The following is a 25,355-nucleotide window of genomic DNA, read 5'->3' on the forward strand; positions in this document are numbered from 1 at the left end:
TTTAACAGGAAATTGAACTAAAGCTGAAATAACCATGCTCCAAGGAGAAACCTTGAAGGTTAGCCTTTGGAGGGTAGGGTAGGGTAGGGTAGGGTAGCTGGGGCTGGGCATGATGTGGGCTGAAGGCTTTGGCTCTCAAGGAGTGAACCTGGAAGTCATGACAGATTCAGGGCCTGTGTCTGGCCTGGTCACGTCACCTGAGGACATGTCAGCAACAGTGCCTGGCCGGGGCCACACTTACGATCACGTGATGGGCCACCTTGATTGATGGTTAAAGATCCATCCTGATTTGAAGCAGGACCCCAGCCACAGAGGCAAGACAGGTTGAGGGACAATATCTAACTTCTTAGGGGGAGAGAGTAGGATGCGACAGCTGAAAACAGTTGGGTAGTAGAAGGAGAAGGATGGTTGAGCAGGCAGCGAGTTAAAACCAACAAAGATAAAACAGTCTAGTTTATGTGCCCCAAAGGCAGCGTGTAATAATGGACATAACTCCATTCTGACAGCTCTCCTTTTAATGCAACAATAATGATGACATTACAGAGGGAAGGAGAAAGGTTAGCCATGAGGTTGGCTAGAGGAAGTGGGAAAGAAAGAGAAGGTATTGTGGGGAGAGTGCCAGCTTTATAGAATTTCCCGAGTTTCTTCTGCAGGGTTGTAGTTTTTACTGTCTGTCTCTTCTGTAGGATGAGGACTTTTTAAAGCTAACTGATCCTCGTATGTATCCAATAGTATGTATCCAACATAACATAAATAGTTATGTTTTTGTATACATACAGAGAGATTTAGCCAGCAAGCCCCTTAAGAATTATTATCTCATTTAATTCTCATCACAGTCCTTTAAAGTGGGTTAGCCTCATTTTTTTCAAATAAGGAAAATGAAACTTGGAGCAGTTGAATACATTTTGCTCAAGTTTACACACATAATAAATGGCACGGCCAGGATTCAAACCCAAGCAGTCATCCCTCATCTGAACTATTATTTGATACTGCTTCTCTTTTTGTGACTCGAGAGGACAGTATATCCCTACTGGTGGTCTTTTACTTGAGTGAAATATCCATTTGTCCTCTGCCTCTGAGGCCTTCAGGGTGTTTAAACCTTCAGGCTTTTCAAAGAGTGAAAGCACCTTGAAAAAGGAAGAGGCGGGGCTGTGAATCACGACCTCTCTGGCTAGAAGAGCTCAAGGCCTTGGAGGTAAAATGTTTACAGTAGCTAATTAGTAACATCGTTCTCTGCTGGGAAAATAGGAGGATGAATCAGTCCCAACATGCTGCCCAGAAACCCAAACGCTGAAGTCAGGACCCTGGTACATTCCCACTAACCCTCTTTTAATTAAAGTCCCCAGAGTCTGACCCTCGTCTGCAAATCTGTCTCTGCACCGATACGTGTGGTGGTCAATCATGTCAAGTGTTGTTTTTTCCCCTCCTGTGTCATCCATCAGTGCAAGCTAACAGTCATTGATTATTTTCAGAAATAAACAGACTTTGTTATCCTTATCCTGGGGAGCCAGGAGGGCTTAAGGGAGGGAGTGAAAGGAGTGTTTCCATCTTCCTTGAGGATGAGCTGGAGTAAAAACCCAACAGGGAATTTTCACATCTCCCAATCAGAATACCAATGTGAAAAACTGATGGCTGCAATAAATAAGCAAAAGAACTCAAAAGATTTTAGCATCACTGCCTATTTAACCTTTCCTGGAAGTTTTGAAATTTTCATTAAGTTCTACCAAGTACGATCTTAATGTTTTATGGTTTTATAGCAAATATATGACCAAGTCATCACACACTCTGACCTTCCTAACTTAATTTATCCCCTTCCCTCTCCTAGTTCTATAAAATGAAAAAGACCTGCTGTTGACATAGACACCATTTTCCTATGCATAAGTGCATTCATGCACTTATGTTTCTTTTCCCTATGCATTTTCATGAATTCATGCACTTATGTTTCTTTTCTGAATTTCATAAAATATATAGAGATAAGAAACATAAGTGCATGAATTTCAGGGCTTGATTTCTTTTAGGCCCAAGTATGCAAAGATTGGCGTATACATCATGCGTGCGTGTGTGTATAAAATTTGTTTTCCCAATGAACAGGCGTTTGTGAGAAGAGTTGGTCAGTAGTCATAAGGGACTCATTTTCACTTGAGCAGGATGCTGTTACAATTGATCTTTTCTCCTATTACTCTTTATTTCTGGTCTAAGTTTGGTTCTTTATTTTCAGGGCTACGAGGGTTCTCTTATAAAGCTCACATCTAAGCAGGTAAGAATTTCAGACTTGCACATAAATGATCGCGTCCACAGTAAGTTTGGATTGGCTTTCTTCAGGAATGTTACTAGGGCTCGACATTCTTTTTTTATTTCCATTAAGATTTTATTTTGTTGTTGTTGTTGCTCTAAAATTAAGGGTGAGATTGCTTAGGAATTAGCACAGGAAAGTGATTCCTAATTCCATAGCCTCCAGCTAGAGTGTCTGAGTCTGTCCTCAAGGAAGGTAAATATAATGCATCCAGCATAGTTATATTGGGATTGATCTGTATATTCAAAAGAAATTATTGATTATTATCCAAATTCACTTTTATTGCCAATTTTTTCCTGGGTGTTTTTTTTTGTTTGTTTTTGTTTTTTTGTAACGTTAAACAGGCAAACTTTTCATTCACAATCAGTATGGGAATCTGATGACGAAGAATCAGCCTGTCTCTTAAACCCTTAATAACCGCAGGCAGAGTCTCAGGTCTAGAATGGAGGTAGTAACCAATGACCCTGATAGTTTCTGCAGGTGTCTTGAAAATTTGTAGCTATGTGCTTCTTTTTTTTTTTTTTTTTTTTAAATGCTGAGCAACCAGCATCCTCCCTCTGGGTCACTTTTCATCTCTCAATAAGGTATTCTCTGGTTCATCAGAGAATAAGCTATGTTGCAACCATCCTTCTGGACTGAAAGATACTGAGTCCAAAGGAATTGTGACCCCTCTCTTTAGTTGGAACAGTATGGTTTATACACCTAATTAAACACACAGCTTTTTAAAGGCATCCCTTGGGGTTTGAGATTAAAATGTTCATGATATAATTTTGATCATGCAGTGAGAATACAGGGCTTTTATCATTGTGTCATTATATTCCTTGCACTTACAGTGTACCAAAAGGTGATTCGGTTCTCTTTCCATTTTAAAAGATGAAGAAACTGAGGTACAGTGAATTCAATTTAGGAAAGTAGAGCCTTTCCACCCAAGTTTTCCTCTGTTCCCTTGTTCACTGCTGCTCACCTTCCAGCCCCTTCTAGATTTTTTTTTATGATTCTCTAAATCTCCAGCTGTGCCCTTGAAGAACCACCCTCACAATCCCTTTGATTCGTGTTAGAAATTTGGCTAAGCCACTGAGTCATGATTCTTCTGGACTGGCTTTCTTGTTTCTACCCATTGCCTGTGGTGATTTCTGTATCTTAGCTCTTCAGTTTGATATCACCTTTGACCCAGAAAAATAGACATCCCCAGATATTGTTTTCTTCATATTTTTTTTTCTTTCCTTAGCCCGTAGGTTTTGTCAGTTTTGACAGTCGCTCAGAAGCAGAAGCTGCAAAGAATGCTTTGAATGTAAGTACTAATGATGTTAATCTTTGGGGGCTTCCTTATGAGGTGGTAGGAAGTAATAGAACCTCTTTGGACAGGAAATCAAATGGAAGGAATAGGACTGCTCGATCTAACAGCAAGGGATTAATTAATTAGCCCTCTAAGGAAATTTTTCCTAAAATTGTGGTTAGATGTGCAAACTATTAAGTAACACTTTGCTCTTCTCTAGCTTTGACTGTAGTGCTCAAAATACCCGATGATGTGGGTCTTTATTCAGCCCAGTCACATCCCATGGTAATGTACAGTTTAGTTTGACCATCATTATACTCTCAGTGGCTAAGTCTAAGTCAAGAATAGATGAAAATCTTGGCTTTCCTTAACACGTGAGGTTTTTGTTTAAGGTATGTGGCTTAAAAAAACAAATTTACAGGTTGTAGTCTTTATTCTGATTGATTAAAAACTTGCATATACTGCTTTCCCAGAAGACATTCTGCATTGTGGTATAATAAAAGATAGTCGACTATAATTGAGTAGAGATACCTGTATTTGGTTTGTAAGCATTTTGTAAGTAGGTTCTTTTTTTTAGGTTCTGCTTATAAGCAATATCATATGGTATTTGTCTTTCTCCATTTGACTTACCTCACTTAGTATGATATTCTCTAGGTCCACCCATGTTGCTGCAAATGGCATTATTTCATTCTTTTTTTATAGTTGAGTACTGTATATGTGTGTCACATCTTCTTTATCCATTCATCTGTCAGTGGACATTTAGGTTGTTTCCATGTCTTGACTATTATGAATAGCGCTTCTATGAACATGGGGGTACGTGTATCTTTTTGAATTATCGTTTTGTCCAGATATATGCCCAGGAGTGGGATTGCTGGGTCATATGGTAGCTCTACTTTTAGTTTTTTGAGGAACCTCCATACTGTTTTTCATAGTGGCTGCACCAATTTGCATTCCCCCCACAGGAGGCATCTTTCTAAATGCAGAAATATTCTGGGTCCTTCTAAATTGAAGTTTTCACCAGCTTCTTTTTCCTGTTCTTATAAAGGAAATAACAGCAGCTGAAGCTTGTTCACAGAATGGGCTTTCCATTGCCCTTCATCATCTCTGCTCTGGGTAGAAACATGTCACTGACCCACTGTCTGAAAAACAGTAGGTTTTTACGGTGGGTTGTTTATAGCTTGATCTTTTTTAACAGAAGTTTATTTTTTAGATGTTTAAATGGTCATAGTCAAACTGTGTTTCCTTGCCTTATTAGGCAGAGTATAGCTAACATCATTTCACTTTTTCTTAGTACTGAAGGTTGTATCATTACACACAACCGGTATTGAGACATGCAGTAACATTGTGATAGAGGTGTTTAAGCCCATTCCTGTGCCAGCTGGCCCCAGATCATTATGCTCTCTTGTCCTAAGGTCTGGCTTTAGGCTCAGTGTTTGTTGCTCATATATTAATAACTTGGGAAGAACTCCAAGTGAAACAGGTCTCGTTCTGTTCTATTCTGTGGACCTAAGAAGAGTAACTCTTAAGATTTACCTGTGGCGTATTATACCTGAGCTTTCTTCTGCTCAGAGGTTGGCTTGTGAGTTTAGAGCATCTATTAAGGTCCTGGGTCATCTCTTTCTCGATATTTTTAACTTTTATATAAAAGTATTAGAGGTTTTTGTACCTTAGAAACTGTCCTGTTTCAGTTAAGAGAACTGAGACCAGAGAGGATGGATGGCTCAGTCAGAAAGTACAGGTTTAGAGCTACAACTAGAAGGAAGCCTCCTGTGTCTTAGTTCTGTCTACTTTATGTAACTTCTTGCTGTTTGCTTGTTCCATGGAATGTTGCTGCAACGACAGACTATTTAAATCACACTGTCTAGGACAAATGTCCACAGTAAAGTTTGGTACATGACCGTGGAGCAGGGTTTCTTCTCTCTGCAGAGAAAATGGGCCCATTCGGGATAATGTATTTAATTATGAAACCGCCACATCTCTGTGACCCAACATGCTCTTTTCACGATCATTTTTTCTAACCTGGTGAATTAAAAACATCCGATGCTCATAGCCATTACAAAATTTTTTCCTCATGTCATTCGTCCAGCTTCTCTTAAAAGCTTTTCCTCACATTCCTTTGGGGGAAAGTTCCATGTTGTAATGTTTTGTTTTGTTCCACTATTGAGAAACGTAAGCCTCAATCCAGTAAGTTCCTCTATATAGGGTAGCTCACAGTGTTATAAACCACTTGTCCATGTTTAGAGCTTCTCTTCTTATTGTTTCCCTGTCTTGGTTCTTGTCTGGTTCAGTTATTAGTATTAAGTCTTTTCCCAAAATGACTTTAAATGATTTTAAAATCCATTTATTTTCTTCCATTTTTGGAGTATGCTTTAGTCAGTTTGATAATTTTATGGAAAAACATGCTCAGATTGAATTAAGTGGTAACACTGAACTTATATCAGGGTGTTCGTTAAATCTTCTAAAGTAAATACAGTATATTTTGGTTTTATAGCAAAAACTCTCAAATTAAGCTAAAAATAACCCAAACCCAGACTTCCCTTCAGGTTATCTGTGGTCACATTAATCCATATGACTAGAAACCCCATCCATTCTTTAACCCGACAGCAAAATATCTAACCTATCCTTTACCCTTCACACACAGTTATAATTTCTATACCAGCAGTTTTCCATTTTCCGTGCTAATGGAAGGGGGAGCTGATAATCCAAACTATCAAATTATTTTTAGGATTTGTTTATAATTTTGGAATGTAAATCAACTACAGTGATATTGACAGTTATAGTCTGGTTTAGTAAAAATTTGATTTGTGGAAATTTTAAGAAGAAACACACACAGGAAGCAAGGCAGGCCTGGCAGTAAGGACCCTGAGCAGAGGTGGGAATAAGCCATCTCTGGCTCTTCCTGCCAACTATGAAAACCCCAGTGTTGCCATTGTTGTGTAGCTGAAATCGTGTTTTCGTAAGTAAGAAAGACTGTGGTTAACACGTGATATCTGCAGGCCTGATTGTGTACACTTCCATGACAGGCTTTGTCTTACGTTGGTGTTTGAGATTCACTCACGTAAAGTATTTAAAAAGGTTACGTGTGGCCTGTTGAGTATATGTGCCATTTTGATTGATAGCCCTCCTCCCCTAATTTTAAATAGTTATTGGCCTAAGTTTTATCATAGGCTTTATTATAAGTTTATCAGAACTAAAGAAGTCGGATGCAAACTAGGTGCATTACTACAGATTGCCTTCACAACTAAACATTGCTTAGGCTGTCACAATAATTTGCTTTACTCTCAGTGTAGACTCACTGATGTTAGTGATCTCCAGTTATCGTGGCACCCTCAAGTCTATTGGGTTCTTTTATAAGTAGCTTTATTGAGCTATAACTCACCCATTTAAGGTATTTAATTCAATGATTTTGGGTATGTTGTTATTTTTGAGTATATAAAACATATATAACAATTTGACATTTTAATGATTTTTTTTAAGTGTACATACAGTTCAGTGGCATTAATACATTTACCATGTTGTGCAACCATCCCCACTGTCTATTTCTATTTTTTCATTATCCCAAACAGAAACTTTGTAACCATTAACCAATACCTCCCTATTATTCCTTTCCTGTAGCCCCTGGTAACCTCTAATCTATATTCTCTCTCTATTAATTTGCCTATTTTAGCTATTGAAATATTTGTCCTTTTGTGTCTGGCTTCTTTCACTTAGCATGATGTTTTCATGATTAATCCATGTTGTAGCAGATATCAAAACATCATTCCTTTTTATGGCTGAATAATATTCCATTGTATGGATATTCCACATTTTGTTTATTCGTCTTATTGGTGGACACTTGGGTTGTTTCCACCTTTTGGCCGTTGAGAATAATGCTTCAGTGAACACTGGGGTACAAATATGTGTGAGTCCCTGGTTTTCAATTCCTTTGGGCATACAGCTAGGAATGGAATTGCTAAGTCATACGGTATTTATGTTTTTAGCTTTCTGAGGAGCCTCCAAACTTTTCCATATTGGCTGTACCATTTTACATTCCCACCAGCAATATATGGGAATTCCAGTTTTCCCTGTGCTCACTAATACTTGTTGTTTTAAATTATAGCAATCCTACTAGGCGTGAAGTGGTAATTGGTTTCTTGATAAATACTTTTTGACTAATTTCAGTAGTAGATTTGATTTCTCTTGAAACCCCATATGACTTAAAATATTGTTTCTTTTAATGGGGATTAGTAACGTTTCTTTTCTGTGACGGCAGTTCTGTGTAATAGAATTGTGTTACCCTTAAATAGTTTACCTGTTCATAAAAGAAAGGAGGGAAAAACCCAACCCTTGGATGATTGGTTTAATAAGAGAAGACTTGGGCTTTGTATTCTCTTGTATACATTATGCCAGGCATGAAGGAAGGAAAGGTGTTTTCTTAAGGTCTGAATAGACTTTGAATTAAAGAGAAAAAAGTAGTTTGGTTTTGAGGAAGAAAAAGGTGGCGGTCATCTTAATAAGCAGAAAATGAAGAGGTCTTGAGGATATATAGTGCTAAATTATTTCTTGGTTACTGAGGAGATTTATTCAATAGTGTGAGGTAAAAAGAATTTTTTAAAAAATCTTTAGTAGTTTGTAAGAAAGCATGCTGAAAAGGTACTTGGTAGTGTCACACGTTGAAAAAACCGACATAATCAGAAAAATAGTTTTCTCCATCTCCATAAATTCCTGGCATTGAAGTAAACACTGTAGTTATTTATAACACAGTGATTCAGCCTTGTGCATAATTTGTTTTGTTGAATAGCTTGAGCTCTCCAAATAAGTTTTAAAACACTTGTATATAATAAATTCATTATTCCTATACCAGGTTTCTCATCTGTGAAATTCGGGGTATTACTCCCAACAGCATTAAAGGGAAATCACCAAGCAAAAACACTTGCAAATGTCCTAAATGTGAACCCGTACCATGAATATACTTTCTCAGTGAAAAGATGTAGCCATAAAGTCCTGGTACAAACTCTTGAGTACAGAGGAATACCAGGGTACTCGAGAACAGGTATTGGCCACACGGAAACAGAAGTCTGGACTACAGTCTCTGGTTCCTGTAGCACAGGTTCTTCTGACAGTTTGTGCGAGTCAGGACTTTTTATTGTAATATTTGTACAGCTTGTGGGTTAGATGAATTATTTCCACTAAACAAAACGTTTCACATACACAAGCATCCAGATGGCTTGTCTCAGCTCCCTGTTCACCAGGCACCATGTCAATATGTTTCTTATCAGTTTTAAAAATTTCTCCCTAAATTTCTCTTAGCTCAAAGTAGTTGAAGAGGCCCAATTACTGTGATCCCAGCTGGGACTTTTGGATGGGAAATATGCAGGGCTGCCAGATGAGATCATGAGTCTGATCTAGTGTTTATCTGTTAAATCTGTTTATAACTGCTTACTCTTGACTTGCAGTTTTAAAGCAGCCATTTAATGTCACTGGGTTGGGGACTATGCCCGTGTCGGTCTAGAGCCGCCATAATGCAGGGTTGTTGGACTCTCCTCTTTTTCTCAACGACTGCGTGCACTTCGGGGCTTGACAAACAGCTTAATCTGCCTAGCCCCGCTCCAAGAAATTTGAAATAGCCCCTTTTTTTGCAGGGGAGGGAGTGCTGTGCTCTGTTCTTTCTTGCAATTTGGGGTTGTTATAAAATCTCTCAAGGATGGTGCGGCACATAATTTAAAAGTGGTTCTGAAAGAGCAAATGAAGGTGAACGTGAGGAATTTGCTGAATTCCCAATTAGAGTCTTTGCCTGAAGAAAAGTAGGTTATTTAGATCTATTAAGCATTCACATAGGAAAGTAGGAAATAAAATGCTGGTAAAAGAAATCCTAAGGAAGTTTGAAGAAGGAAAAGTAGCTGGAAGTGTTAGCATCACCCTTTCCCCAAGGAAATTCTCAGGAAGAAGCACAGGTTCTCACACGTAAACCGGTCTGTATTCTAATGACAAGTATATGTGGAGATCTCAAGGTTGCCCAGTTTTTCCCTAGGTAAAATAGTTCATCAGATATTACACGGCTGTGTGAAACTGCCCTCAGACTTTGCATTGTGGCCTTTCTTCAAGGATCTACTTGTTTAAACTTCTCTAAACTCTCTTTTTAAAATGCTATCTTGTATTGGCCTTGCCCTTACTCCATGGTTCTTCAGGCATTTCGAAATGCTGAGAAGGTATTTGCCCCTGTTGTAAATGAAAGTAGAAAATATAGCTAGTGTTCGTGGTACCTGAAGTGCAAAGAATGAGTTATTTGCTAGGATTCCTGTCCGTAAGGAAGCCAAGCTAGTTTTAGAACCAAAGATCTTGACTCCCTAGGCCGTGTACGTTACTGATCGTTCTGCAGTGCAGCACATTTTGGTGCCTTAAGTCACTGTCTTTGTTGTAGAATTACTCTTCTACTCCTTAGTGAATGATCAAACCATCATAATGACAAGCGGCTATGGATCTCCCTTCAGCATTGGCTTTTATGTTTCTGATTATCTACACAGATTTGAACTGTTGGTCCACAAAACTGAAACCCTTTGTCTTGCTCTGTAATTAGAATGCATTAGAACATTTTAAAGCCTTGGGGAGTAGGGTAGGACTTAACCCCCTTAAAGTGGAATAGGTTATCTTGACAGGGCATTTGTTAATTATTCTATTCTTATTTCCTTACACATACATACAGCATTTCTTTCTTTATAATTAAATGCAAACTTTTCTTGCTGTTTCAGTAGACTTTAGTACTTATTACATGGAAACATTTTTTAAAATGAGAGAACCACAAATAGTCAAGGATTTTTTTGTACGTAAAAATAAGAAGAGGCAAGGAAATAGAGTAAATCCTTCTAGGATATGGAAAATATATCTAATGCATTATAAACATGGGAATAGGATAAGAAATAAAACAGAATTCTAGTGAACATTAGGCTAGTCTAGAATCTTAAAAATAATAAAATCTGTCTAAAAAGGCTAATATTTATAAAAATAAACCATGAAATATATATATATTTCTCCCCCCCGCCTCCCCGCAAAAGCTGACGTCTTCTTTATTGACAGAATCAACAGAACACGCGTGGCCGAGTTGGCCACAACGTCCCAACACAGCACATTCTAACATTCAAATTAGACTTATTTAAATGTGGCTCCTTTTGATTCCTTCACCTTGGTACCATGATGATTATCTGTACGCAGGGATTCTATATTGAAACAACCTCACTCACATCACCACTATCACTCAGTTTTTGGAGACTTAACAGCTTGGTCCAAATTTTAAAAAAGGTAATAGGCTAAAAGACAAAAAAAAAAAGTCAACTAACCTATCAGGCCTAATCAAGAATGACTTAATATTATTCACTGTCTTCTTTGAACATTTTCCTTAAGTGTTTTACTAGCGCTACTAGCTCAGGGTTCCCGCCACATGCATCAGTTTGTTTATAGACTTTAGATTCAAGCTCTTTAAGAGTATTCCGAGTGTGTTCGAACCTACGTTCTCAGAGAAAGATAACGTACGCAGTATTTTTAAAGATCTACATTTTCGGTTCTCTGGCGCAAGGTATTGTGTACCTGGGTGCTTTCAAGCCTCGAGCAAATAGCATGAATAGTAGGGAATGAGAACTTCCCTCTGTTAGATCTTCACAAAAGCTTTTGTTTTCACTATATTCTTTGGAGTGTAGATTAGCATAATCATCCCTGATTTGGAAAAAGAGCCCACGTGTATTCAGTAGTGGCTTTAAATCTTCTTTGTAATCAGAGAACAACTGCATGAGACCTACTGCTAATCCAAGTAGTCCACCTGTCTTTCGCAGCACCGTTGCTTTACATTCTTCTTCAGTGGGAGAAGTGTAATCCTCCCTCCAGTAGATATCTAGGCCTTGTCCCTGATGGAGTTCTAAAAGCTGGCGGGTAAAAAGCTTTACTGCATCTGGGTGATCAAGGGTTAAGACTTTCTCTAAGCCAAGAAGATAGACATAATTGGCAGAATTGATGACAGATGGAATTCCATAGATGCTGTGTGCCACTGGAAAGCCACGTCGGAGTTTTGAGTTGTCTTCACTATCATCGATGAGTAAACTGGCATTATGCGACATTTCCGTCACTTCAATGATAATCTGTAGCTTGTCTTCTGGAACCTGTAGCCAATGATTAAACGCCTGTGAAAGTTTGGTTTTCACTTTTGTTTACCTGGTAACTGAAGTAAGTACTTGTAAGGTTCTAGAAGAATTCTTCGGGCTGTTTCTTGAGTATTCTTCATTGTTTTTTAATTTCAAAGCTGATGGTTCGAGGATGATATCACAACTTTCATGCTGGGGGTCCGGGAGTAGCAGTACCCAGCATCAACTTCCCACCTTATAGTTCAGAACAAGGCTCCCCCGGACGCCTGCATGAATCCCTCCCCTCACTTCACCATAGAACTCTCCGCCCTCCTCACCTGGCAGCAACACCGCATTACTCGGTGCAAGAAAATGCACCATCCCGTGAACTATATTTTTAAGACTAGAATTTCTCTTCTAAAAATGTAGTGATAAATTTCAGCAGAAAACAATTTGAGAAAAATTAAGGGGTACCTTGAGTAACCCTGACATTGCATAAAAGGATGTAAGTTTTTGTTTTCTAGCCATAGTGGACAAGTTATTTATTTATTTATCTATCTACCTACCTACCTACCTACACCGGGTCTTCGTTGCAGCACATGGGCTCTTTAGTTGTGGCTTGCAGGATCTTTAGTTGTGGCGTGCAGGATCTAGTTCCCTGGCAGGGGATCGAACCTGGGCCCCCTGCATTGGGAGCATGGAGTCTTACCCACTGGACCACCAGGGAAGTCCCTAAAGATTAATGTTTTAAAATTAAAAGATCTAGATAATTTCCTTGGAAAATACAGTTGGGTAGAAAATTCCTAGTGTAAACCATTTTAATCTATTTTATTCTTTATTTGCCTGACACAAGATATCACTCAAAAGTGAATGGATGAATAAATATACAGAACTTAAAGAGTATAGAAATGTATTATGGGAAATGAAAATAAGTTTAGATGGAAAAGAATTCACTCAAGCAGAAAGTTTACAACAAAGGAGCAAAAACAGGCAAAGTATAAAAGCGTTTCTGCACTTTCAAAAGTAGGAATAAAAATTAGAATTCACACATCATTATAGTATAATTTTTAAATTTTTATTGGAGTATAGTTGATTTACAATGTGTTAGTTTCTGCTGTAAAGCAAAGTGAGTCAGTTATACATATACATATATCCACTCTTTTTTCGATTCTTTTCCCATATAGGCCATTACAGAGTATTGAGTAGAGTTTCCTGTGCTGTACAGTAGGTCCTTATTAGTTATCTATTTTATATGTCATACTGTGTACATGTCAATCCCAATCTCCCAATGTATCCCTCCCCCCTCCCCCCCGGTAACTATAGCTTTGTTATCTACATCTGTGACTATTTGTTTTGTAAAAAGGTTCATTTGTACCATTTTTAAAGATTCCACATATAAGCGATATGATATGATATTTGTCTGACTTACTTCACTCAGTGTGACCATCTCTAGTTCCATCCATGTCGTTGCAAACAGCATTATTTCATTCTTTTTAATGGCTGAGTAATATTCCATTTTCTATATGTACCGCATCTTCTTTATCCACTCCTCTGTTGCTGGATACTTAGGTTGCCTCCATGTCTTGGGTATTATAAATAGTGCCGCAGTGAACATTGGGGTATGTGTATCTTTTTAAATTATGGTTTTCTTCAGATATATGCCCAGGAGTGGGATTGCTGGATCATATGGTAGCTCTATTTTTAGTTTTTTAAGGAACCTCCATACTGTTCTCCATAGTGGCTGGTACTAATGTACATTCCCACCAACAGTGTAGGAGGGTTCCCTTTTCTCCACACCCTCTCCTGCATTTATTGTTTGTAGACTTTTTTGATGATGGCCATTCTGACCAGTGTGGGGTGATACCTCATTGTAGTTTTGTTTTTCGTTTCTTTAACTCTTAGCGATGTTGAGCATCTTTTCATGTGCCTCTCAGCCATCAGTATGTCTTCTTTGGAGAAATATCTATTTAGATCTTCTGCTCATTTTTTGATTGGGGTGTTTGTTTTTTTGATATTGAGCTGCATGAGTTCTTTGTATATTTTGGAGGTTAATCCCTTGTTGGTTGCTTCGTTTGCAAATATTTTCTCCCATTCTGTGGGTTGTCTTTTCCTTTTGTTTATGGTTTCCTTTGCTGTGCAAAAGCTTTTAAGTTTCATTAGGTCCCATTTGTTTATTTTTGTTTTTATTTTCATTACTCCAGGAGGTGGATCAAAAAAGATCTTGCTGCAGTTTATGTCAGAGAATGTTCTGCCTATGTTTTCCTCTAAGAATTTTATAGTATTGGTCTTACATTTAGGTCTTTAATCCATTTTGAGTTTATTTTTGTGTGTGGTGTCAGAGAATGTTCTACTTTCATTCATTTATGTGTAGCTGTCCAGTTTTCCCAGCACCACTTATTGAAGAGACTGTCTTTTCTGCATTGTATATTCTTGCCTTCTTTGTCATAGATTAGGTGACCATAGGCACATGGGTTTATCTCTGGGCTTTCTATCCTGTTCCATTGATCTATATTTCTGTTTTTGTGCCAGTCCCATACTGTTTTGACTCCTGTAGCTTTGTAGTATAGTCTGAAGTCAGGGAGCTTGATTGCTCCAGCTCTATTTTTCTGTCTTAAGATTGCTTTGGCTATTCAGGGTCTTTTGTGTTTCCATACAAATTGTAAAATTTTTTGTTCTAATTTTGTGGAAAATGCTATTGGTAATTTGATAGGGATTGCATTGACTCTGTAGATTGCCTTGGGTGCTATGGTCATTTTGGCAATATTGATTCTTCCAATCCAAGAACATGGTATATCTCTCCATCTTTTTGTGTCACCTGATTTCTTTCACCAGTATCTTGCAGTGTTCTGAGTCCAGGTCTTTTGCCTCCTTAGGTAGGTTTATTCCTAGGTATTTTTTTCTTTTTTGATGTGACGATAAATGGGATTGTTACACTATAATTTTCCATAGAATTTTGGTATTCATTTAGAAGGCCAGTGTAATGTGCAAATAAAGGAAAATTGAATAGAAGGTGGAAAAAGACTGTTCACGGTTACAGGTCATAGATACACCTCAATGAAAAAAGCAAACAGCCGCATTATGAAAGAGAATCTGCCTGTTTTCCACATCTTAGAATGCTGAATAAAGGAGAAACGGAAAGTCTTTTATATAGGCTTAGAAAAGTCCACGGTAAGATGTTGATTTTTGCCAGCCTCCACTCTGTGTTCTTGGTTTATCTGTGGGGCCTTTCACCAAATTCTAAAAACATACTTAACACAACCCTAAGAATGAATTCTAATTCACTGATATTAAAAGTATGGTGTGTATTTGATTTATTAGGGTGTTTTTTTGTATTTGTGCATAACATTAAATGTATACCTGTGAAAAAGTACTGAATCTCTAAATTGCAGCTAAGGGGAGGGCAAGGAAAGTGTGTCTTCTTGGTAACCATTTATCACGTCTGAGGGGCTTTCTGGTCAAAAGCAGTGTAATAAATAAAGGTGTCAGTCAGACTGACCTGGCTCAAATCCAGATTTTGCCACTTACTAATCCAAAGTTGTTTTCTCCCGTTAAGACTGACAGTACCTATCACAAAAGGTGAGAGGGTCAAATTAAATGAGATAGGTATTTTTAAAGCCATAGAACTCAGTAAATGGTAAAAATTCTGATAATTGATGGTGATGATGACTTACACAAGGAACTGGTTTTAATTCCTTAGGTCCCCTTTTCTACAGACTGATTTAAATAGAATTTCTGTAGAATCCCGAGTTCTCCTGGGTTCAGAGTACTTTTATAAACATCGGTTTGTATTATAGTATGATTAATGAAGTAGATTCACCAGTGCTTCCTTGGAGTTTTTTAGGGAAGCAGAGTGCAGAGTAACAGTGTTGTCCTTAATGTTCTCAAGTCTTCAAAATATCGTGAGCCCAACAAGCACACTCTCATCTCCCTTTTATCCTATTAAGCTAACAATGCATGTCTTTCTCCATTTCCGGTTCCAGTTGAATCTGTTGCAAACCAAAGAACCCCACCTCAATTCCGTATAAACTAATTTGTTTAACAGCCAGTGAGATTCTTTAAAGTTTTTTTGTCTAGGCAGCCTATTAGAGAGGGAGAAATTCAGCCTCTGCCTTGTCAGATCACCAGTAAGTGGCCTTGAGGTGATGCATGAAAGTGGAGGAAGAGTGCGGATTAAAGTTGCTCAGAGGCGAGATCTGTTTTGACGGTTTATTTTGGATCCCCGCGCAGCACAGGAAGTACTTTGCAGTGAACTTCCGAAGTTTGGACTTCACTGTTTACATTCTTTTCAACCAACTCTTGCTTAAGCCCCAAATTCTTGGTTGGAAAGAGCTCACAAGCCATTTGATGGTCTAAGCAAGAGTTTTTTTAAAAAAACAAGTTTAAGGAGCAAATGCTACCGTCCTTTTTTAATTTCTATATTTTTGCTGTATTCATCAGAGAACAGATTTCCCACCACGGATCGATTTATCTGTAATGGTGTTAGTAAGTGACTTTGAGGACCAAATAAGTAACTTATTGGTAAAGTTGGCACTCATTTCTATCCTCAGTAAAGTTGAGGGTATAACATCATTGACTTTTAAAAATACTTTTAATCTTTAAATATAATGAAACCTTTCTTCTCTAAGGACTTGTCATTATCCTGATGTGTAGCTTAAAAATCAATAGCTAGGATGTACATGTTTCGCCTCCTCTCAGTATTTAACTTTAAGATTACCCTAAATATGGTTATACACGCGCAGTGTGGGAGAGTCCTCTGGATCCTATTGGGATGAGGGATGTTCACTGCTGACAAACTGGAAAGCAGAAACAGGGCTGTAAAAATATACTTGGGGTCTATTGTGGGCTGTGTCTGATCTTTTTTTTTTTTTTTGGCTGCATTGGGCTTTCTCTAGTTGCTGCAGCGAGCAGGGGCTACTCTTCGTTGCATTGCATGGGCTTCTCATTGCGGTGGCTTCTCTTGTTTCGGAGCACAGGCTCTAGGCGCGCGGGTTCAGTAGTTGTGGCACATGGGCTTAGTTGCTTCACGGCATGTGGGATCTTCCTGGACCAGGGCTTGAACCCGTGTCCCCTGCATTAGCAGGTGGATTCTTAACCACTGCACCACCAGGGAAGCCCTGTGTCTGATCTTTAAACGGAAGTCTTTTCAAAATGATTTTGGAACGTTTAGGCAACTGTCTTTTTTCAGTTATAGGGTTCGTTTACATCAGCACTGTTCTCCCCTCTTCCCTCCTTTTTTCTCCTACGCCAGCCACTAATAAAGACTCAAAGGAAACTTTGCAGAATGATGCTTAAAGCACATACAGAAAGTTAAGGTGGGTGCTCAGATGATCTAACACACACTTTAGGTGAACCTGAAAGAAGAGTGTGTTAAATACATTCTCTCTTCCTGCCTACCTCGCAAGTAGGACTTATTCTTCATATGCTTTTCTACGTAGGCACAGAAATAGTTGGTTGTTATAATTCTGAGGCTGTTTACTTTGCAGAGTGTTAATCATTCAGGCTGTCTCAGAGTTCAGAAAGTACTTTAATAACACACACACACACACACATATATCCACTGTCTTATTTTTCCTGGCATGCACCTAATACGTGTTCGGTGCAGAAGCAGGTTGGTTTCCTTCTTTTCATTAATTAGAAAATTAGTGTGTAATTAGTATGATTATTGTTTGCCTTGAAGAGCTAACACCACCACTAAACTCTGGTCTCAACACCAGTAACCTTTTCATCTTTAAAGGACTAAGTCATCTATTAATGATACATTGGATGTGGAATTAGTAAGCATTTAGAGACACAGCCATTCCCAGTTTAATTCTGGGTTTTGTGATTTCCTCAAGCTGTATGAACACATGTGTGGCCATCACTAGGAAAAGAGATTTAAGCTTTTTTTTTTTTTTTGGTGGTACTCAGGCCTCTCACTGTTGTGGCCTCTCCCGTTGCGGAGCACAGGCTCCGGACGCGCAGGCTCAGCGGCCATGGCTCACGGGCCCAGCCGCTCCGCGGCATGTGGGATCTTCCCGCACCGGGGCACGAACCCGCGTCCCCTGCATCGGCAGGCGGACTCTCAATCACTGCGCCACCAGGGAAGCCCTAAGCTTTTTTTTTTAATAGTTGTAATTGATAGGAATTTGAACATAAACACCCTTGCTTTTTCATCAAATATACTATGTGACCAACTGTGTATATTTTCTAGACTGGTTGGTGTAGAAATATAGACTGTGGCTAGCAATAGGGTGTGATTTCTTTTGTTAGTTTTATTGTTTAGTTTTCTTTTTTCTTCAGTGCCACACTCGCTGATTTAAGCTCACAATCTGGGCTTTACAGAGACAAACTACATACCCTAGAAAATCATTTACACTGGCACAGCATGGTTTACCCCCTACCTTTCTTTAGGCTGTCTCTTTCATCCCTGAAATTTTTGCTGTGGCAGCCATAAGGTTGTGGACAAGTACAGGGAAGTACCTGGTTGAGGCAGAACCTCTTTGTTGATTTCTCAAATAAGTTAACCTCAAAATTCTGCGGTTCCTCTGGTGTTCAGTGGGGCAACAGACATCGGACTAGATGTCACAGACCAATATTAAGCAGATGTGGACCATCAAAAGTTTGTCTGTAGGTTTGCCCCATATCACCTCAAGATCTTCTCAAACACTTAAATGAAAACCATTGCCTAGAATCTGCTTTCTTTTAAGCTTTCATTGTGAGTGCTATTTGAGTGCCGTCATTCGGCAGATAGCAGGAGTGAAAGGCGGTCATTCAGCTATTACCTTTAACCCCAGGGGAAAGAGGAGATGCTCATGGTTGTGGTCTCTGTCCCAACAATGAGGTAGGAGAGAAAGAGGCTTGAGGACTAGACAGTAAAAGGGACTGCTGGCAGCACAAGTCACATTTGGCATTTGTGGGTTAAGGATTCCAAGAGACGCCTTTGTCCCTACCAGAACAGTTGACCCCCTGTTTACCTTCAGAGTCCTCAGGGTAAAAACGTTAACGTCGGGATTCTTGAATGAAAGAATACTATGTGCACTCTGTCCTGTGTTTCTTTCCGTGTAATATTATCTATTTCAAAGTGTCGCTGTAAAATACTGCTTTAACGGGTAACTGACTGTGCGTGAAGTGGAGACATCCTCTTCCTAACATTGTCAGGGCCCAGCTCTCTCAGTCATCCTTTTCAGGACAGTTTGAGAGCATAGTGGCAGAAGTTCAAACGATCATGCCCTCTCGACCCTGTGGAAAATAAACTCCGTTTGACTCTGATTCTCTTGACATGTTAAAGATTGAGTTTATAGCTTCTTCAAAGGCCCTGTCATGACTTTATAGTTGTCCTATACAAAGCAGATTCTTCCCGGGCATGGTTATGTACACAGGGGGTGGCTGCCTAACAAAAAGTGTGCTTTAGTGGAAAAGAAAGAAATTTAGCTGTGGTGAATGGTCAAGTCACCAGATAATGGAGACCCAGATATCTCCGAATTAGGTACTTTTACCTAATTCTCCTCCATAGTGGATCCCGTCTCTGGAGTTACCAGCCAGTCTCCCAAGAGCTACTCAGACTGTGAGAACATTGCAATAGAAATGGGCAAGAGAAGCAGGATACACATCTGTTCCCTGTGGGGGGAATGAAACCAGGTAGAATAAAAGAATTCTTTGAACCTGTACAGCACCATCTCCTCAAAACAGCAGCTCAGGTATCCCACTTTCTGCAGTTGGAGGAAATCTCATAGTTGAGCATGAATCACATCCTTCTCTTTTACAAGTGGTAGAAACACCTTTCCAGAAGGTCCAAAGGCGAAGAAACCCCTATGAGTCCATGTTAGGAGGAACAGCTCTTTAGTTGGCCACAGGAGTGTTTCATAGGCCAGCATTAATCTAACCATTTTTTCTTACAATCAACCCTATGAGGTACGGACTGTTATTCCCAGTTTACAGATGAGGAAACTGAGGCACAGAAAAAGGTTAAATAAACATACCCAGGATCGGTAGTGGAGATAGATATGAATGCCCACACAATTGCCACATTTTAAGCCTCTTTTTTGGGGGGAGGTTCTACCCAAAATTGGTTGTGTCCTTGAGTGGGGTATCTCCTTTATAATTGTCACTTTAATTCACTGCCACTGATGGTACCTCTGGAGAACGTGTTTTCTTGCTTCTTTCACCAGTAATTGGCAGGGGATCCACCAAGACCATTTTCTTTTTGTTTTTTTCTAGTCCTTCTGGATTAGGGGAGTGGGGTGGTCAGAAACAAAGTTTCCCTCATTTTGTTCTTGGGTCAGATCTGTCCTAATGGTAACCACTTTGTAGGTTTTACCTTAAGAGTGTGGCTTAGTGTTGCGAGGGTATGAATTTGAGTTCTACAGTTTGTTCACATGAAAATGAAGCCCCTTGGAAGTGTATTTTAAAAGTGGCTGAGTCACTAAGAAATATAAAAATTCTTTTATTCCAGGCTCAGGTTGGCTAGTGAGGAATGAGAATGGGTTTCTCTATCACAGCCAAGCTGATTCCATTATAACACTCACCTGAGCTTGCTCCACAGTATTATCGGAGGAGGAATTACATAGGCTTCAAATCAAGGGTAAGCCTCTGGAGACATTTTAGGGTAGACGTGGATATTCCTTTCACTAAAAATTTCCAAACAAGATAAAGTTTCATTGTATTTTATGGAACATCTGGTTTAAAAAAAATTCTACGATTTTTTTTTTTAATTCAAGGGGTTAAAAAAGAGGGGCTGTAAGACATCTAGAAACCTAATACTTATTGGAAGACTTTTAAATTAGTCAGTGGAGCAGGAATTGTACCTGGACTTATAGCCCAGCTCCAACTCACATAGCCACATAAGCCCAGAGAGCCCTTTGGAAAGGGGTCTCTTTGTTAAAGTATGGTCTAGATATGTTACCAATGGAGAGGGACGCCTTCTTTCCAAATGACTCTGCTTAGGCGAGGAGGAGTGAGTAGTAAATCAGATTATTCTAGGTAAATCCAGGGCAAGCATTCTGAGGTAGCTGGATTAAGAAAAAGAACAAGGCGTAATTGGTCTGATAGTTTCTCAACGGACAATGACCCAGTAGCACAAGCTGTTGTATTAACAGTACTGATATTTCTGCAAGCAATGCCCTTTTTTAGGAATAACATGAAATATGTTTTACATCTGATGGATTCTTCTCCTCACTTGTTCATTTTCTGTTGGAACTCACGTCTATCTAAATTTTAGCACAGTGGAAACTGAACAACAACCTCCACTTTATGTGAAAATAATGTAGTCTTTGGAATATAAGGAACTTCACAGAGCTGTAATGTACACACACGCACACAATCAACAGGAATGAAAATTAAATTCCGATCTTTATTCTACCAGTAGTTAACTGGGAATTTAGGCAGATTACGTGACTTTTCTCCATGTTCATTTCTTCATGTATGTTGGGGAGCGTATGGCACTTTGGATGAGGCAGTTCTTATATTGTATGGGACTACCCTGCCCATCGTAGGAGTTTAACACCCTTATTATTTTCTGCCCACTGAGTGCTCTCATACATTTCCAAATATCCCTAAGGAGTGTGCGGGATAGTGGGGGTAGGAGGCAGGTGCAGTGAGGAACACTACACATGGTTGAAAACTACTAGGTTAGGAGGTCCCCCCCCCCCAATTTTCTTTTCTTACCTTCTCTTTATGTATAACATACAGCTCTTCCCTTAACTTCCCTCCACACTGTTGTCTCTGAATGAGCCCCATCCACTCCATAGTAACAGGTTACCCAGGTGTGTGTTTCTATTTGGCCTGTCATTGAGCCATTTTAAGGCCCTGACTGAATGTAGCAGTTGTTTTCAGAATCCTGGGGAAACTTCTGCATGTACCTCGCCTAGAGTCTGTTTCTAATTCTATTGAATGTTTTATGCTGCCTTTAGAAGAGAAAGCTGAATGTATTCAGAAAACTGTAAATATATTTTTTGGTCCCCTGAGACGTCAGAATATCTCTGAAGGACGTATTTACTTCCTCTGAGTTTCTGATGGAAGTGACATGTCTATCAATAATTTTCAGAAAACAGTTAATATTTCCAACTTCTTTTTAACTCTAAAAGGTAAATGTTAATTCTTCCAGCTTCATTCCCTTTTATATGTTGAATGATTTGTGGCCCCCAGGTTATTTCCTTTCCTTGTGACCAAAATGCTGTTTGAAAATAGAAAGCTTTTATTTTCAGTCCTCTTTACAAAATGTTTTAAAATTTAACAAGCATAGAGAAATGGACATCGAAGCCACGTTGAGACACCACTTCACACCTACTAGGATGGTGAAGATAAAGACAGGCAATAACAGGCATTGGTGAGGATGTGAAAAAATTGGGATCCTCATACATTGATAGTCGGATTGAAATGGTATAGCTACTTCAGAAAACAGCTTCACAGTTCTTCAAAAAAGTTAACATAGGGGCTTCCCTGGTGGCGCAGTGGTTGAGGGTCCGCCTGCCGATGCAGGGGACCACGGGTTCGTGCCCCGGTCCGGGAGGATCCCACATGCCGCGGAGCGGTTGGGCCCGCGAGCCATGGCCGCTGAGCCTGCGCGTCCGGAGCCTGTGCTCTGCAACGGGAGAGGCCACAACAGTGAGAGGCCCGCGTACCGCAAAAAAAAAAAAAAAAAAGTTAACATAGAGTTACTATATGCTACAGCAGTTCTTCTAGAGAATTGAAAACATATCCACACAAAAACGTGTACACAGTGTTCATAGCAGCCAAAAAAGTGACAACAACCCAGTGTCCAACTGATGAAAGGATAAACGCAACGTGCTATGTTTGTACAGTAGAATATCATTCAGCAGTAAGCAGTGGATGAACCTTGGAAACATTCTGATTAAAAGAAACCAGTGTGACAAAAGACCTCATGTTGTATGATTCCGTTTATAGGAAATATCCAGTATGAATAGGTACTTTCTCAGAGACCGAAAGTAGATTAGTGGTTGGGGGAGGGGAGTGAGTGAAGAGGGAGAGGGAGGAATGAGCAGGAAGTGCGAATGGGTGCAGTTTCCTTTTGGGGTGACGGAAACGTTCCAAAGATGTATTGTGGTGATGGTTGCCCAACTCTGTGACTGTACTAAAGATCTTGACATTTAATGCAAAAGAGTGAATTTTATGGTATGTGAATTATTTGTAGCACCAGCTGTATGAAGTATATCTATAATAGCGGAAACTATTCCAGAAACTTTAAAAACAAGAGCGTTGAATTTTTAGTTAAGTCAACGTTAAATAGAAACTTAAGTCATAAATAAGAGACCTCAGTGTTTGGTCACTTAGCAAGAAAGGACTTAAATACATTTTTGTGCTTGAATGAAGCACCTTTTGAAGGTAGCATGGTGTAATTGTGCCATCTCCAACCTCTGAATACCTTGCCTGTATCTTCCCCCACATACTATTATGACTGGAAATCTGTTGAGTACAATGCGTACAAGAGTAAGTAATAAGAACCATTTTCTCATTTATTTATTAGCTTGTTCTAGTCAGCAGTAGGGGAAGGAAGTAATTTATTAGCTTGTTCTAGTCAACTGAAGTGGAGGGAACTGGTGTTGGAGCACTAAGGGTTAGTTTATGAGGACGCCATCTTGGTTTCTCAGTTGCTGAGAAGCTGGGTAGTTGTTTACTAAAGCTCAACCAAGTCATGATCTCAGTGAGTTGGAATATAAGTGCTTTGCAAAATCCCCACAGCCTCAGCAGAGTATGCCTTTCTCTTTAGTTACTCCTGAGAACTGATTTAATTCTTCCCTCCCTATGGATCTTGTTTTATATACTACTGTTTACAGAAATCAGCAGTGTTGGTTCAACTTTTCTGTTGAATGCTTGATGATTCTGATCATTTAGAAGGAAATCACTTTACCACCCCACCCCCTAATCCCACTATGCTCTCTGATTTCTTCTGTCTTGTAGGATCATAATCACGCCTCAGTAATAGAAAGGTCAGTGGGCATCAGGTATATCAGCTGCCACCTGGTGGAGCTCCGAGTCTTGGTGGTTTTGACAGCAGTTTTTGAAGCAGCCCTGGAGATTTACCGGGGTCTCTGAGTAAACCTGAAGAGGCATATCAGAACTCCAGCCCTCAGATGACCTGGGCTTTAGTACCAGAAACCGAGATAAGGCGGGTGGTGTGGTGGAGCAGGGAGATAGGATCCAGGTACTGAGATTATTACAAGATCAGAGGGGTATTAGTACTAAGTTTGACCTTGATTTGAGCTCCTTATTTCCTGGACACAAGATGGGGGGTTTCATTAACCTCATCTGTAAAGGTTAAAGGAAGTCCTGAAGGCTAGGGAAGAACCGAGCCGATTAATACAAAAGGAATACTAGGATTTTCCTACACCGGGATACTGTTGTTCAACATACATAGTTTCTGGTGACAAATTATTCTCATTCTGTATTAGAAAGTCCGAATGAATTGGTTAAAACCTATAACCTGAACGAGGAACATTATTTCTCCCCTTCAGCACAGACACCTGGCTAGGCAGGGCTTTCTGGATACTCCACATTCCTTACAGCAGCAGTGGGTCTTCGTTTGGAGTGGGGTATAGACTAAAGGGCAGTAAGAAGCTTATTAGACTCAACCAGGAATCTCAGCAATGATATGAAGTTGACTCTTAGGAGATTGCTGCTACTTTACTATTTTTATTCTACACACAAGAAGGTAGTTTTATCTGGTTCAATACCGAAGCCTCAGATCCACTGGATTACTGGGTCAGAATGGGGTGTGTGTGTGAAACACCAGGAGATTCTGATAGGAAATGACCTTAGCTCTAGAAGAAATGGGTCACTTGCGGCTGTGTCTCAGAGGAGAGCAGGGTCCACTGGCGGTGGAGTGAACAGTAGGGGCAACCTGTTGCTTTCCAGTAGAGTTTCATGTAGTTCACCCGAATGGAATAGTATTCTAAACATTTGAATTTGCACATATCGGGACACTGTAAAGGCGATTGGCCCAGGACTCAATAGGAAAAGCCTGGGCATCAACCCAGGTTCATTCAGGCCTCGAACTTAACTGAACCTTTATAGCAATATTTATTACAGCAATTTTAGCCCCAGTTGTCTTTACCCCTTCCCCCCCCTTTTTTTTAACATTTTGACATATTTCAATTAGAAATTGAAAATTAATTAAAAAATTAAGTTCAATAAACAACATTGAAAACCTTGGTTATTTAGAAACTTCCTTCAAAAGATTGGGTGTCTCAGGAAGTCACGGCAGGTTGGGGGGATGTTAAAATTCTGAGTCCTCAGCCTTTTAGGCAACATACGTAAAATTATTCAGAAATTCATAACCAGGAATTCAGAAATGGGTAAAAATGAGTGGGTTGATGAATCAACTTTAACTTTTCAAGTGGTAAAACAGTTTTACCTGCTATGAATATACAGAGAGAGAAAGTGAAGACGACAGAATGCGGGGAGACCCCAAACAATGCAGATACAAACAAATGAATCTATTTCAAGTGAATAATACAACCACAGTGAAGTTGGGAAGAATGGGGAGAGCTGACCCAAATAATTATTGAATGTACATATCGGTTATATACTTTCAGGCCTAAGACAAAAAGAACTATATATACTGAACTGTAGTTAATAGGTTTCCTTTTTATGTTGATATTGTTTAGCGATTATGAAACTTCGTTCCCGTGTTGAGCGAATAAGTAAATGTATAGTGGATAATGAGAGCTAGGATTCAGAAGGAGTTATTGATACAAATGTGGAG

General features: G+C 39.4%; 1 protein-coding gene and 1 pseudogene across 2 annotated transcripts in view; one reads left to right on the forward strand and one right to left on the reverse strand.

Moving 5' to 3' along the window:
• RBPMS (RNA binding protein, mRNA processing factor) overlaps positions 1–25,355 on the forward strand; it is a 189,095-nt gene that overhangs the window by 80,152 nt on the left and 83,588 nt on the right. For both annotated transcript variants that reach the window (XM_089903741.1, XM_022571143.2), the window contains exons 3-4: positions 2,219–2,257; positions 3,522–3,584. In XM_089903741.1, coding sequence (XP_089759867.1) covers positions 2,219–2,257; positions 3,522–3,584 — 102 coding nt within the window. The remainder of the gene's footprint in view (positions 1–2,218; positions 2,258–3,521; positions 3,585–25,355) is intronic.
• LOC111173476 (geranylgeranyl pyrophosphate synthase pseudogene) lies at positions 10,331–12,384 on the reverse strand (annotated as a pseudogene).

The sequence above is a fragment of the Delphinapterus leucas genome, chromosome 21 (assembly GCF_059928025.1).
Source record: "Delphinapterus leucas isolate spDelLeu-1000000601 "Yukka" chromosome 21, BTC_Dleu_Yukka2, whole genome shotgun sequence".
NCBI lineage: Eukaryota > Metazoa > Chordata > Mammalia > Artiodactyla > Monodontidae > Delphinapterus > Delphinapterus leucas.